We start from the raw sequence: 14,307 nt of genomic DNA, 5'->3' as shown, positions 1-14,307 counted from the left end.
TCAGAAAAGGCAACAGTCTGCTGAAGGAAATGTCTCCTGTGCTTTTTTTTTAAACTGCATTTTTTCCTTTTGTTCTGAGCTCAACTGCAAAATGAGGGTGGGAGGCTGGAATTTCACTGGTTGCAGTTTCTCTCAGCTTTGATTCTGAGCATAAAAGAAACTACACAGCGTTGGTCCATGTGAGGACCAAAAGTACCTTGAGAGCAGTCAGACTGACAGAGAACACAGATTGCTCAGAGATTCCTGCAGTTCTTTTGGACAGCTTGCTTAGGTTAATAGGGCATCACTGAAAAGCTGTGATCTCTGAAAGCAAGTGGAGATATATAACCTTTCAGGGCTGATAGAATTAATCTGCTTTTAACTTCCTCATTATTGCTGTCTCAGTGTAAGAGCACAAAATGTCTAGTGTGAGGAATGCTGATCATAAAGGAGAAATGAATATATGTATAGTGAAGAAAGTGACTTCCAAAGGAATGAGCATCTTACCGGTTTGAAGATGCTTTCTTTGTTATTAGTGCCATACATTTGCAATTCTGTGTTCCATATCTAAACTGAATCAAAATCAAATGTAGTAGTTTGTGGTTGTGTTCTGCTTCATTCCTATTGGGTTCCTGTTAATGGAATGAAAGAAGCCTTTTGCTCTTCTTCAAACCTTTTTGGTCCATCTTGGCAAAAGCCTTTTGCAGCCAATAAACCCTGAGGGCACACAAAGTTTTGTCCTCTGCAGCAAGTGTTTACTAAAGCTGCTTCAATATTTAATCTCTTTGTGCATCGACCCTGTATCCATGTTGTGGGGAAAACACCTTCAGTAATTCACATACACAAAGGTGACAGTCAACACTGATGTTTAAGCAGCTCACAATAGCTGTGTATTCAGGGAAGGGAGTTTTCCAAAGAGTTAGTTTTGATGGTTGAGGAAGACCTGTACATTCAATTATTCTTGTCCTCACAGTGACCAAAGATACACTCTACCTGATTCTGACAAAAGTGATTCCATAGTACAAATGGGCTCTTGGACCAAGTCCTTTTTCTTTCTTTAGGAATGCAATTCAATGCTGCTGAGTTGGACTGTATGCTTTAGGTTTGGTTGTCTTGGTCTCTTGTACTGTACCTTTGCTCTTGCAATACTTGATTTCCCTGCCAGTGTTAAATGGAATTATTTCAGGTGGCATTTTATGAGTACACCCACTTGTCAGTGTGGTGCTTCTCTGTTGCCAGCAGATGGATCACAGCTATGTTTTCATGCTGAGATTGCAGACTGAAGTATTTAATATCACTTTTGCTAGGCTATCTTAGTGAAATGTGGTCATTTCCTAGATGCAAACACATACATGTATATATATATATTGTATAGACACAAAAAGTATTATTTTGAGCTTCAACAGAAGTCAAAAATTGATCCGACACTTTAAGGTTGTTGCAGCATGAAGAGTGGTGTGTACAATTTTCCAGATCTTAAAATGACTGTACAAATATGCTGACAGCAAAATATGTGTATGGAAAATAAAGTTTATAAAGCTTTGTTTCAGTGTAAGTAGACATAAATGCCATTTCTGAGAGCTTTTCCAGAGGGATTGTCAATCTGCTTGGATCTGGATGTTTGTGGGAAACAGAAGCTTTTGCTTCTAAGCTATTCACACATTTACATCCAAATCAGTTGATTTTTGTGTTGTTTTGGTCAAAGCATGGGTCCAGCGTCTGCTAAAGGACCTCATCTTCCATCAGAATCCTTCCAACAGACAGATAGGGAATGGATATCAAAGTTTTATCTTGTTGCTAGTGTGAAGGCTCTTAATTTGATAGCATGAGATGCAATGAGTTTGGTTTCCTTTCAAGACCTCACAAATACGAATGCTTTAAAGAGCTAAAGCAATTGGCAGACAGAGAACTGCTTCTGGGTTTAACTTATTTCTGATGTCAAAAGAAGAGCCACTCCCCCAGCAGCATCCTCCTTGGCAGAAGCCAGTTTCTGTTGGTCAGAAGATGCCCTTACAGATAATTTGTGCAGGCAGAATGACTATGTAGCCCTGATTCTATCAGTGCCATCCAGATAATGACAACTGAGCAGAATTAGTTCCTAAACTACCTCTGGTTCAGGTATTTAATAGTTCTTAATAAATACTTTTTGCCAGATGGTTGGTTGTGATGCTTGGTGAAGAGTGAGTCTTACTGTACTGAATTCTTTGGCCTGGGGAAGTTTATCAAGTGCTCAGAATTCCAGGATGTTGTTACATGCTGCTTGGAAATTCAGTCCCTAACTGACAGCACAAACTGCATCTCTTAACACCGGTGTTTCAAGAATGCCACCATAGAGTTAATTTTACTGTAGTCACTTTATTTTAAATAGAAAAAATCACTTCTTAGAGACTGATATAGATCAGGAAATGACAGCAGATGAAGTTCCTTGGCTGTGGATGTAGGACAAACATACCATAATGCCCCTGTTCAGGCAGTAATTTTAGTAAGTGTGATTTCCAAGTAGTACTTTATCCCAAGGTGTCCTGTCCTGCTGTGTTTTGTAGCTCCCAGCAAGCAAAGTGCAGCTGGTCTGTCACATCCCAGGGAGGCTCGGGCTGCTCAGGGCAGCACACCCTGTGTTTCATCAGATTTGAGGGTGATAAACTGTGATGCCTTCACTCACCCCAACACTGACCCCTTAACTGTGAAAGGGCTGAGCATTTTCCTGCATTTTGCTGCAGCATTACAGCTGTGACCTCCTGGAGCAGGGAAGAACAGGTCTGAAATCTTCGGGCACTTCTGTGCCTGATCAGGAGGCACTGCCAACCTGAGAACCGTGACAGGAGAGAAGAGCTCCTCTCACTCATCCCTGTCCAAGAGACTGGCTGAGGGTTTCTGGGGCAGAGAGAAGTACTGGAGTGAGGAGGAGGGAGGGAGAAATGCATTAATCTTCCCACTTTAGAAAGGAACAGCTGGAAGGGTTCAAGGGCAAAAGATTTTCTGTGGCCCTTGCTCAACACCTTTGGTGTGATAAACAAGCTGTGTAAAATGTGCAGTCAAGATGCTTCTGGGGCTGGAGATCCTAGAAAGCATTTTGAGAGCTGCCATTTTCACTTTTCCACTCAGTTATTGCAGAAATAATCCAGAATTTTTGCTGGTTATTATTTTAACAAGAATAGTGCTAATAAACTACCTCCTTTTTAGCTTTTGCCTGAGAAATGCACATAAAACTATGCTAAAAAATAAAATTTAAAGCCAGGAAAGATGCATTCCACAGGGATCACTCATAAAAGACCTTGTGAAAATAGTATTTGGATATCAGAGGGTTTTCTTTTTCAATCAGAAGTGAAATCTTTTGCAGGTTCTCTCCCCAGGGGAAAACTTCTATTTTTTACTAATAATGATTTACACCAGAAGATGAAAAATGTGGATCCACACTCCATTGTATCTCATTGGTTTCCTAACTACGAACAAAAATAAATTAACAATAATCTCTATGTGCCTGTTTTTCCTAGCAGAAAAAATTGCTGGCTTGATGCTTTAAAAAGGAAGAAGCCTCTGACTGACTTAACCTAAGTGCCTGGTGTTGGCAGGGGCTACTTCCCAATGCTGAGTGTGAAGATGATTCGGCCCAGGAAGCGGTCGCTGTTCAGGTCGTTGATAATTCCTTTCCCATTCAGACTGCATTGGATGGGGACCAAGTAATCCTTCTGCACATCTGTAAAGTGCATAGCCACCAATGGGGAGGTGTAGTTGACCTGGAAAGAAGGGAGATTTAAGTGTAATTTCTGAGGGAGCAGAAAAGCAAGCAGGGCTTTTATGTTTAGGAGAATAATTTGTAAATTGTTCATGGCTCCAGGCATCTGAGAGTGCCTGCCTGATGTCCATCAGGGTCCCTCAGCATGCTGAGACTTTCTGTGTCTGTGCCTTAGCAAGATGGGATCACAACACTTTGCCTCCTGGGGTCATTGCCCAGAACAACACCAGACCATGGGACTCACAAATGCTTTCTGCTGTCCTAAAAACCACACCCACTCACACTCACTCACACCCACTCACACACACTCACACACACAGTTACACACTCACACAGTTTGTCAGACACAGAAATAGAGCTCTGTAATCCCAGTGCCCGTGGCCTCTGTCCTACCCACATCTGCCCAAAATAGCCTGACAGCACATCTGGACCCTGTGCAGCAGCTCCTGCCCTCCCATTCCCAAGGAAGCTTAACAGTGATGCCAGACCCTCACTCACGTGGGTGAACTTGCCGTAGTAGGGATAATACATGAGGTCAAACGTCCCGTTCCCAGGGTAGAAGTCCACTGACCTGAGGTGACTCTCATTGCCTTTCTGTGATCAGAAAAAAAACAGAGGCACACACACACACAGGACATGGGACACAAAATACAGCTTCCCTCAGAGCTTGTCTCAGAGCAAATGTCCCTTGCCAGCCCCTGGCTGAGCTCGGCTGTGCTGTGTTTGCTGTGAGCACAGTCACTGCCCTGCTTCCAGCCAGGGGAGAGTGGAGCTATGGAGGCATGGGCAGGGTTGCAGTTTGCTGCCTGTTGATTCCCTGCTGCGCCTTTGCTCTCTAAGTGTGATCCAGCAGCTGCCTGGGCAGTGGGAGCCCTTCCTTCACCCCATTGCTGTTGGCTTGCAGGGTGTCCCCAGGACTGAGGATGCTGCAGAGCAGCTGGAGATGAGTGTGAGGGGTTCCTACATCTTCCCACTGAGCTCCAGGCTCCGGCTGGGACCTGGCACCCAGGCCCACCCGCTGCCCCAGGGGCTGAGCATGGTGGTGCCCGTGAGGCTGCAGGAGCAACTGGGGAAGCAGGAGACTGGTGACCTCTGCCACTCTCAGCAGATTGACCTCCAATTGCCCAGACACATGGGCAGCACTGAGTCCTGTGAGTGTCTGGGGCTAAAATGAGGACAAACTGTGCTGTGGTCCATCAGGAGGAGATGTTAGGCCTTGTCCCCACCACGCTGCCGGGCACAGAGGAGAGCAGTACCTGCACTTTGCAGTCCACGCTCACGGGGACCCCGGCGCCAGGGCGGTAGCCTATGATCTGCAACAGTGAAAAACATCCATGCTTGTATGAAATGCAGTGCCAAACACGTGCTGCCTCCCTTCTCCAGAGCTTAAACCTTTCTGGGTGCCAGTCACATTGCTCAGGACAGGAGCTGTGTGTCCCTGCAGCAGGGTCTGCCACCCCACACTGTGCAACCTGCCCATGGCTGAGTGCCAGATTGCTGCCTGAGAGCAGGGACAGAGCAGAGAACACAGAGAGGGTCCAGACCCCCTGGAGTAACACAGCCTCTTCCCCACACAGTTCACACCATCCCCATGCTTATTTTCCTACCAGTGAGCACTGAACCACCATGCTGTTAGACTTCAATCAAACTAAATTCCAAGAAAACTGCCATTGTAATGCATCTGAGGTCTGGGGTGCTCCCCTGAAGCTCAGTTCCTCATGAAGAAGGGTCTGGCAGAAAACCCTCCAAGCACTAAGGCCTCAGCAAATCAAATGGAGCAAGTTTTATAGAGTTGTTTTGGTTTTTTGGGGTTTTTTTTTAATGTTTTCTAGCAGATATGGCCTGTAGGATTAGGAATTCTAGTCCCTTTTTTCTCTGGGCCTGAGAAGTGAAGGAGTTTCTGTCCCTGTGTGGTCTTCATCACAATGGGATGCCCCAAAGGAAGGAATTAAAACAAGCAGCTTTCTCTGTACCCGGTTCATCTTCAGCAGGATGCAGGGCTGGCCTTTGGAGTAGCCAAACGTTGGGTCCTCGATGCCAGAGCAGTTCTGCAGCAGCGAGCGCTTGAACTGGCAGGCCTTCTTCTCCTCACTGTCATTCCCGCCTTGGATGAAGTACTGGCCTGGGACACACTCGATATTCTTCTCCTCCTGAACTTTGTCATCATAAGCTGGTGAGGACCAAGAGACTTGTTAAAATCCCCCGAGACCTGCACAGACCCAAATTCTCAGAGAACATCCACATGTCAAGGGCATTAGGAAGTCAGACCTGGAAAGGCAAAGCTCCCATGACCTTGTGAGCCTCCCTTTCCAGACGTGGCTCATGAGGTGCCCAGGAGGAGACCCCTGCACCACATGCATGTATCCATGGATAAAAACAACCTCACCGTGGCTCCCAGGGTGACAAAGAGCTCACCTGCTAGGAAATGGTGCATGCTGTCCACGTAGGGCTGCCATGTGTTGGGCTGGGAGACATTGAAGGCAATGGTGAACCCATTCAAGTATGGTCTGATCATCACTCCTGAAGAAGGAGACAGACCCTGGTAAGGCAAATGTAGGTGGAGCAGCCATGGGCTTGGGCTGTGTGCTGCAGGGCTGGTGCGTTGTGACTGGGCTTGGGCCAGGCACAGGCGTGAGAGGCAGCACCAGCTCACAGATCAACTCTCTCCTCAACCTACTGATCCCTCGCCTTCATTTCACCCCTGGAGACCACCATACACGTCAAAATATCCCAGAAAACATGGGAGATATGAAGAGCTCCAGTAGTGTTGTGGGTTAGTGATGGGCTTGGGGTTGCACAGAGTGGCTGCAGGTCCCCCATGTTGCCAGCTGTGTGGGTGGTTCCAGAAAAGGATCAGGGCAAGGGGCCCTTCTGTTACCCACCAACACAAAAACACAGGGAAAATGCTGTGTCTGACATAGGGAAAGGATTTTCTGAACATTCTCTTGCCAGAACTCCCCCAAATAATAATGCATAAAAGCAACTCTTGATTTGCATTTTATTTTGAAGGCATGAGGTATAAAGGGCCAGCAGCTGAAATGCATCAGCATCACTTATGAAATACCTAAACTTGGCTTTTGCCTTGAGAATAATGATACCAATAAACAGTGAGAATAACTATTGGTATCATCAGGGTGAATGCTTCGTATGGGGCTTTTTAAGGTGTCTGCTCCTCTGCAGAGAACCTGCAGCTCTGCCAGTGCCCTGAGGTGAGAACACCCCGTGTTAGGGAGGGCTGGGTGACTGTAGGAGTGCACAGCTCCAGCAGGGCTTTGCCTGAGGTGCCAGCTATGCCATTTTGGTGGGACACTGATGGGCAGAGGTGCCATCTGGCTGGGGTACGTACCTGGTGGAGACACACGATCCCGGAACCTGGGCGTGTAAGGGCTCAGCGTGAGCAGCATCACATACAGGCAAAAGGCAAACATTCCCGCCAGGCACGTGTAGAAAATGAAGTAAAACAGTAAGATCAAGCCTGCAAAACAGACAGGCATGTCGCTGTTAAGGCAACCAGAGCACATCCCGCGGGATGTGTCCCACAGGGATGCACAGACGTGCTCAGCACGGCGTCCTCTGCAGCTCTGAGTCCGTGGTGGAGGTGGGAGCTTGCAGCCCAGCCCTGCACAGACTCTGGTGTTTGTGGGTGCAGGACTCAGCTGCTCCAGTGCTGGGGTAGCTGCTGTTTGGTTCTGTATCCCTTTGGCTGCATGGCCCTTCCCAAAGCTGTGTCAGGACCAGGTCTGTGTGTCCACCTGCTTCAGCTCTCTCCAACAGACAGACCCAACATTCCCTCCTGCCCTTCCCACCCACTCCTGGCATGGTAACATGCAAAGGTACGCAGTGGCTTCAGCCAAACTCCTGATGGAGCTGTGGGGCAGCTCCTGCCCTGATTCCTGTCCCCTGCACGGGAGGGACCCTGGTGCTGGGACTGAGCAAGCAGCATCGCTCAGGGCTGCAGCACCGCTCACTGTTTCATAGCCCAGACATTCAGGGAATGGGTTTGTTTTTCCTCTGGACCAGGCTGATGGCTGAGGATGTCTCAAGAGGTCACAGCCTATGAATAAAACCCAGCAGCTCAGAAAGCAAAGCGAAGCCCTAACCCAAATATTTCCCAGGAGAAACGTTCCGGCAGCTTGGAGGGAGCCCTGGGAACACAGATGTGCTCTCCTGCCGTGCTTCTGCCAGGGCCACCGTGCTGGGAACTGCTGTGGGGCTGTGTCCTGCTGAGGGCTGAGCCGGGCAGATGGGACCATCACTGTGTTGGTGGCACAGAAGGGACAATGTCCAGCCCTGCCAGAGCGATGCTGGATGGTGCCTCTGCCCCAGCCGGGCAGAGCTGGAGCTGCTGCTGGAGCACCAAGTTGGTGCTTGTTGGGACATCTTCCACTACTGCTGCCATTTTTATGTTTCCTGCAGTGCAGCAGGGAGTGTTGTCACCAGCAGAGAGAGGGGGATGCAGCCTTTCCAAGGGGCTGGGGCCTCCAGTGATGGCCTTGTGGCCAGTTGTCTCCCTGCATTTGGTGAGTGCAAGTCCCCTGAGGCCCCCATTTCAGGGGACACCTTTAGAGCCAGCACAGGGCAGCAGCCCCAGGTTGGGCAAATTCCCTCCTCCCCACCCATGAGCTGAGAGTGGGAAAGTTCAGCTCCACTCACCTCCTCCAAATGCTCTCACTTTAAAATAAATTTTGATTTTTGTAGTAGCTTCTCCTGCCCCCACGTAGAGACATGTGAGCACACGTGTGTGCACCAAGGGCACGTGTGTTCATGGACAGGGGTGTCACATAGCATAGCAGTGACCCCAGGGGACAGGAGGATGCTGCCCCCCACCCCAGCACTGCCAGCAGTAGCCTGCCAGGGTCACATCCACAGCACACTGAGCAAATCCTCTCACAAGGATCTTCTCAGGACCTGGGGAAGCCTCCAGAAAACCAAACCTACATCACTAAGGACTCGCCCTACTGCTCCCACACTTTGGTCTGTGCCTTCCCATCCAGGAAAGAAGCAGCAAAACTGGTCTGCCTCTATGGCCAGCAAAGGGCACAGGACTGCAAACATGAATGCCAAGGTCTGTCCCAGACTCATCCTGGCAGGTTTTCAGACTCCTCTGGTGCTGGTGGGCAGCTTCCTTTGTTCCTCCCAGCTGCCTACACAGGCTTTGCAGAAGACGCAGAGCTCTCGGCAGGGGCATGGGAGGGCTGTGGGGCTTGTGGTGCATTGCCAGTGCCAGCCAAGGGCTGCAAACACCGAGCAGCAGCCCCTGGTAGTTCACAGCCTTACACTGATGGACGTGCAGGTGGCTCTGGATCAGGCTGGGATTTTCACTCTGCCAAGGGGGCTGGATGCTGGCAGAACAGAGCTGCAAAGATGGGTGGCACCCCATGTGCTTGGGGCACCTTGATTTTGGACCAAGCCTGCAGCAGCACTCAACCCACAGGCTGCTCTTAACCACCCGGGCACCTCCAGACTCAGAAATAATTTTTGAAAGGCACATGGATGTGGATAAAGCAGACAGGGCACTCAGAACCATCAGAGCTGGCACATCCCAGTCCACTGGCTCTGAGAGCACTGTGGGTCCTGCTGTGGGCACCCGGTCACTTCCTGAAAGCCATGGGGTGACAGTGCTGACCAGCCCTTCCCTTCCCTTTCTGGAGCCAGGCCTCATTGAGGCAGGGAGGGCTGCTCTGCCCCATGGTGTGCACCCTCCACAAAACACCTGCCCACAGCCCAGGCACTCTTCCCCCACCAACCTGATGACACCAAAGCCACTGTCCCAGGGGTCCCTGACCTACACAGGCAGGGGCAGGAGTGCTGGTGGCAGCAGGGGTGCACAGCTGCAGCAGAATGACCTGCAGCTCCCACGCTTGCCCAGGCTCTAAACTTCTTTCTGGGACACAGTCTGGGCAGCCCGAAATCTTTGCTTTCACACTCTCCCTCAACATTAACCTCCAGACCGAGGGTAACTTTTACATGGTTTTCTGTTTGTCCTCCTCACTAGTTATTTATTGCTCTAGTTAGAAACATTAACACTAAAGAAATGGGCAGGGGTGGTCAGTCCAAGCTATCAAGGACATTCACAGGCAAGTGAATCTCTTGTGAAGCAGAAAAGACAACAACCCCCAAAAGTGGGGCTTGAGCAAGAACCTACCCCAGCTCTTGGCTGTTCTCCCCAAGCATGTTCTCTCCTCCGGGTTCCACAAGAATATCTTCATCTCCCCAGCCAGGTCTGCCCAGGTTTTGCTCCCCATGTTTGCCTTAGGCTCGTCCTTCTCTCTGTCAGGATCCTGGACCTTCTCCTCATGCTTATTTTCCTGGAAGAGTTGCAGAACACAACCCCCACAGGCAAGCTGAACTTCTCATTGGCCAAAAATAAATGCAAAAGCACTTAATATCTGGAAATGTTTCAAATTTCCATTTTCCCATCATCACTCTTGAGTTAAAGAGAGGCAGTTTTGGCTGTTCCAACTTAAGATCACTTAGAGCCCAGCATCCATTTTTCCATTACATGTACGTCACTGCTGTCACACTGGGTACTGTCTCCTTGTGCTGGCATTTACAGAAACCCATCTTTTTCCACCTGCATGAACATGACCAGAGAAAACCTGTGATCTGGGAAGGCTGGGACTGTTCCCACACTTCTGCAACATCTCTGAGTTCAAGTGCACATTCTCTGTGTTGCCACAGATGATAGCAGGCAGCAGTATTTAAGAGACCAACCAGCTTGTTTTCCTTGGCGTGTGAGCAAGTATTCAGTCTTTGAAGAAATCCCTGTGTTGTTACTTTTTTAATTACACCGAGTTCCAGGGAAAAGCATCTCCCCAGGCTGCGAGAGTTTGTATTTTGCCTAAGGGGTGAAAGCTTGTTTGTCCAGAACACAGGAACACAAGTCCTGTGCCTGGACAAGAGCAACTTGAGACACGGAAGCCGTCCTGAATTCCCCTTGGGTCCGGGCAGGTCTCCAAAAGCGGGCTGGTGGGAGAAGGTGCTGACCTTGCTTTCAGCTCGGGGCAGGGCTGGGCCAGGCAGCGCCGGGGAGAAGGGCGGTGCTGTCACCTGGGTGGCTTCGTCTCCTCCGGCACTTCAGTGCAAACGCTGCTGCGGGGCTCAGCCGCCCCGGGCGGGTCAGAGCCGCGCTCGCCGGGACCAGCGGCGGCTCCCGGGGCGGCTGCGCCCGCTCGGCCACGGGCCCGCGGCAGCTGCAGGGACCGCCCCGGCGTGTCTCAGGGAAACCTGCCGGCCACGGGCCCTCCCGGAGCCAGGACCCACGGAGAAGATGTTTGCAAGCCGTGGGCTGCCCCGGGCGAGCCGGGACGCGGCCGACAGCTTGGCGAAAGCCTTGCTTGGAAACTCCTTTGAACTGGGGACGAGAAATCGAACTCTGCTCAGACACACAAATACTGCAACCCAGTGAGAACGGGGGGGAGAACACTGCCTCCAGAGCCTGAACGTGTCCCCTGGGGAGCCCGGGCAGAGCGGGGGCAGTGAACCATCCCTGGCCGGACGGGCTCTGAGGAAGGCCCCGCTGGGGCTCTCTGCGAGCGCCGCTGGGTCAGAGCGCTGCTGCCACAAAATGCCCCCGGCTGCCTGCGCGGCCGAGACCGCGTCTGGCACAGGTCCCACACCCCAGGCTGGAGCCCGGCCTGAGCCAGCTCCTGCCTGGCCTGAGAGCAGGGTACACAGGGTACAGCGCTGACGAGAGCAGCAGATTTTGGAGCCGGGAAGCAGCAGCCCCAGCACGAGTCACCAGCAGGACGTGGGACAGGAGGTGTGGGGGCTGTACCTTGCCAGGACACTCACAAGGAACAAGAGACCGACGAAGAGGGGGAAGAGGAGGTGTTCTTCCCACTATCCCTATTAAATAAAAGAGCTACCAGGAGATGTTTTGGAAACGTTTCCTCGGACTGCCAGAGTAGGGGACACTGCCCAGGTGAACTCCACTCTGGTGCTTAGTGCTGCACTGGGGAAAGCCCTTTGAACCTCACACAGACTTCTACTGGAGGCAGCAAGAGCCCGCACTCAGAAGTTGCTGCCAATGCTTAGAGCTGTGGAAGGATATGGGGACAGCTTCCCCTGTCATGGGACCTCACCCTGGGAACTGAAGGAGGCTTTTGCAAGGGGAGAAGTTTCCAGCTCTCCTGACTCTATGCTCTGTGACCCTTCACTTAGCGAAGGGTCCCGTCCTGCTGGCTGGGAAAGGCCACGAGGGCTCCATGGCAGCCCAGGGAGGCTGAGGAAGCCCCAAGTTCACCCCGTGGGTCTCTGTGGGGCAGCTGGGCAGGATGGGATGATGCCAGTACCAGGTCCCTGGCAGATGTCTCTCAGCTAGGGAGCTAGGTCAAGTCTGGAATGAAGCACAGGTGGTTTATCTTTTATCTTTGCAGCCCAGGACAGAGATGGTCTTGGAATAGTCCCTTGCACCTGGACAAGGGGCAGAAGGAGTGGCAGGAGCTGGGACAGGAGTGCAGTGGGGCAGGGAGAAGGCAGAACCACAGCAGGGTGTGTTGGGACACTGGACAGCCCTGAGTCACTGCCTGCTGTGACAGCTTGGGAAGCAAATCTGGGGTTCATCTCTGGCAAAATCATTCCATGCTGACTGTTGTGGGAGTCCTGGGGGAGGCTAGGAGCTTTTCCCCATTCTCACCTCAGACCAGGTAGGCTCCCAGTGTTGGATTCCTCCTGCTGAAATCCAGGTATACAGAGGCCCACCCTGCCCAGGTGTTCCTGACCCTTCTAGTCCCCCTCACCACCCAGCACCACTGGCCAGACCTGCCACTGCCCTTTCCCCCCCTCCCATACAAAGTGCTTTGCCTAAGAGACAAAGCAGCATTCCTTAAAGCAAAGTAGTTATAAACCTATCAGCCACAAAGCAGGTCCTTGCAGCAGCTTCCACCTCACCTTGTGAAATGAGGCTAGTAGCCCCCAAAATACTCACCACCTTCTGGCTGGGGCTCCTGAGCTGGCCCTCCATGCCACTGGTGCTGGTGTTCCTGGCCATTCTTGGGTGGGAAACACAAAAAAATGTGAGTGTTATCGCAGCAGGACTGGCTGCCGTGTATGTGCCGTGTCGTGCTGGCTCTCAGAGACTCACAGACAGACAGAGCCCCCTCCCCAGCACTGCTCGCCGGCCCTACCGCACCCCCTAAACCAGCAGCTATGCCGAGACTGTGGGGAGCAAGGCTGCTTTCCGTCCCTACCCTGCAGAACCTTGCTGTTCAGGAGTGGATCAAAAAATATCTTGCTTTCCTAACGGGGGTAAGCTCAACGCAGCAGGATCCTATCTTGAGTCCTCTGGCATCTGGTGCCCTTTGCAGCACCCTCACTGCATCCTGCCTCATATTTGAGCTCCCATCTCTGCCAGCCAACGCCCTACATGGGGAAGCCAGGCTCTTCCCCCAGGAGACCGTGTAGCTGTGAATAAACATTAACAAATCGCTGGGGTTTCCGATGGCAAGAAGTGTCGGTCAATGTGTGCTTGTCAGTCACAGCGGAGCCAGGGTTAAATTGCGAAATCTCTTCTACGGTGAAAGGGGTAGGGAGAGGGGCAGGCGGGTCTATATTTATCCCCGAGAGCAGACAGGAATTCACAGCACCGGTTTACTCGCCCCAGGTTTAAGAGCTGCCCACAGCCTCTCAGACAAAATCCAGAGGCACGCCTTGCCGTGCCACTCTGCAGGCCGAGGCTGGGCAGGCTCAGATTTTCCTTCATCAGTGAATTACAGGCAGGAGATGATGCACTGGGGCATCCCGGCTGCGTGCTGCACTCCTGCTGCTGGAGCAGCTCCAGCGCTGTGATGGCAGCGTGCGGGAGCTGCCCGTCCCTGGCGGTGTCCACGCAGCTCTCGAGGAACAGTGGGGCTCGTTTTACACCTCTGTCCCAGCCTGAGTCCGGCACCATCCACCTGCTCATCCTCTTGGCCCCTTTCCAATGGGAGCGGTGCTTCCTTTCGCCAGAGAGCCAGGCCCTGTTCGAGGGTGGGAAAGGCTGCCCTGCCCCAGGCGGGGACTGTGCCCGAAGGCAGGGGGACATGTGTCCCAGGCTCCCGCAAGGCTGCACGGTGCCGTCCCAGCCGGTAAAGCACCATTTCTCCCTTTCCTCTCCTGAGCGTGGCTGAAAGCCGCTCACCGGCTGCGCTAATAAATGGGCGCAGCGGGAAACAAAGAGGTCTGGCAGCTGCCCCGGGCTGCGCAGGGCTGGCCGGGGCTGCCGCTCGCCTGCTGCTCGGTACCGGTGCCGGTGCCTGCCCGCAGCCAGCCCGCCGGCAGCTGTGCCCACAGCTGTGCCCACAGCTGGATCCCCTGGCCAGGCTGGCGCCGTGGGGCAAGGGTTGTCTTCCCGAAGCTCGGGAGGTGGAATGGGATGCAGGCTCTCGCGTCGCTGTCAGTGTACACTTTCCCTTTTCTCCTGGGAGAAGCTGGTCATTAGGCTCTTACCCAGTGAAAGTGTGGGGGTTTTAAAGCAGAAATAGTATTAGTTTCTTTTAAGTCTATGAAATATGCTTGAAATAATTACATGATTTGTACTTAGCACCTCTCAGCCCAGGGCATTAGAGTGATTTACAAGGAATTATGAAGCCTGCTGGGAAGATGCTTTTATC

General features: G+C 51.8%; 1 protein-coding gene across 1 annotated transcript; it reads right to left on the bottom strand.

Annotated features, from left to right (window-relative positions):
- Positions 1-1,025: 1,025 nt before the first annotated feature.
- On the bottom strand, positions 1,026-12,768 carry ATP1B4 (ATPase Na+/K+ transporting family member beta 4). The gene is made up of 8 exons (XM_068204833.1): positions 12,645-12,768; positions 9,861-10,023; positions 7,062-7,190; positions 6,131-6,235; positions 5,689-5,885; positions 4,972-5,028; positions 4,214-4,309; positions 1,026-3,716 (listed from the first exon to the last, which is right to left on the bottom strand). Exons 1-8 carry the CDS (start codon positions 12,705-12,707, stop codon positions 3,555-3,557), a joined length of 972 nt encoding a protein of 323 aa, XP_068060934.1. The 5' UTR covers positions 12,708-12,768; the 3' UTR covers positions 1,026-3,554.
- Between the last annotated feature and the right edge of the window lie 1,539 nt (positions 12,769-14,307).

Source organism: Anomalospiza imberbis, chromosome 14 (genome assembly GCF_031753505.1).
Source record: "Anomalospiza imberbis isolate Cuckoo-Finch-1a 21T00152 chromosome 14, ASM3175350v1, whole genome shotgun sequence".
Lineage (NCBI taxonomy): Eukaryota > Metazoa > Chordata > Aves > Passeriformes > Viduidae > Anomalospiza > Anomalospiza imberbis.
This window is presented reverse-complemented; position numbering and strand designations above follow the sequence as displayed.

Bases quoted from the DNA above. Each gene is read 5' to 3' on its own strand.
- ATP1B4 (XM_068204833.1), bottom strand. From the start codon at position 12,707: ATGGCCAGGAACACCAGCACCAGTGGCATGGAGGGCCAGCTCAGGAGC. The intron at 5,029-5,688 runs GTACAGAGAAAG...TCACTGTTGCAG, and splicing joins TCCTGCTGAAGATGAACCGG to ATCATAGGCTACCGCCCTGG. The intron at 3,717-4,213 runs GTGAGTGAGGGT...CCTTCTTTCCAG, and splicing joins ACTACGGCAAGTTCACCCAC to GTCAACTACACCTCCCCATT.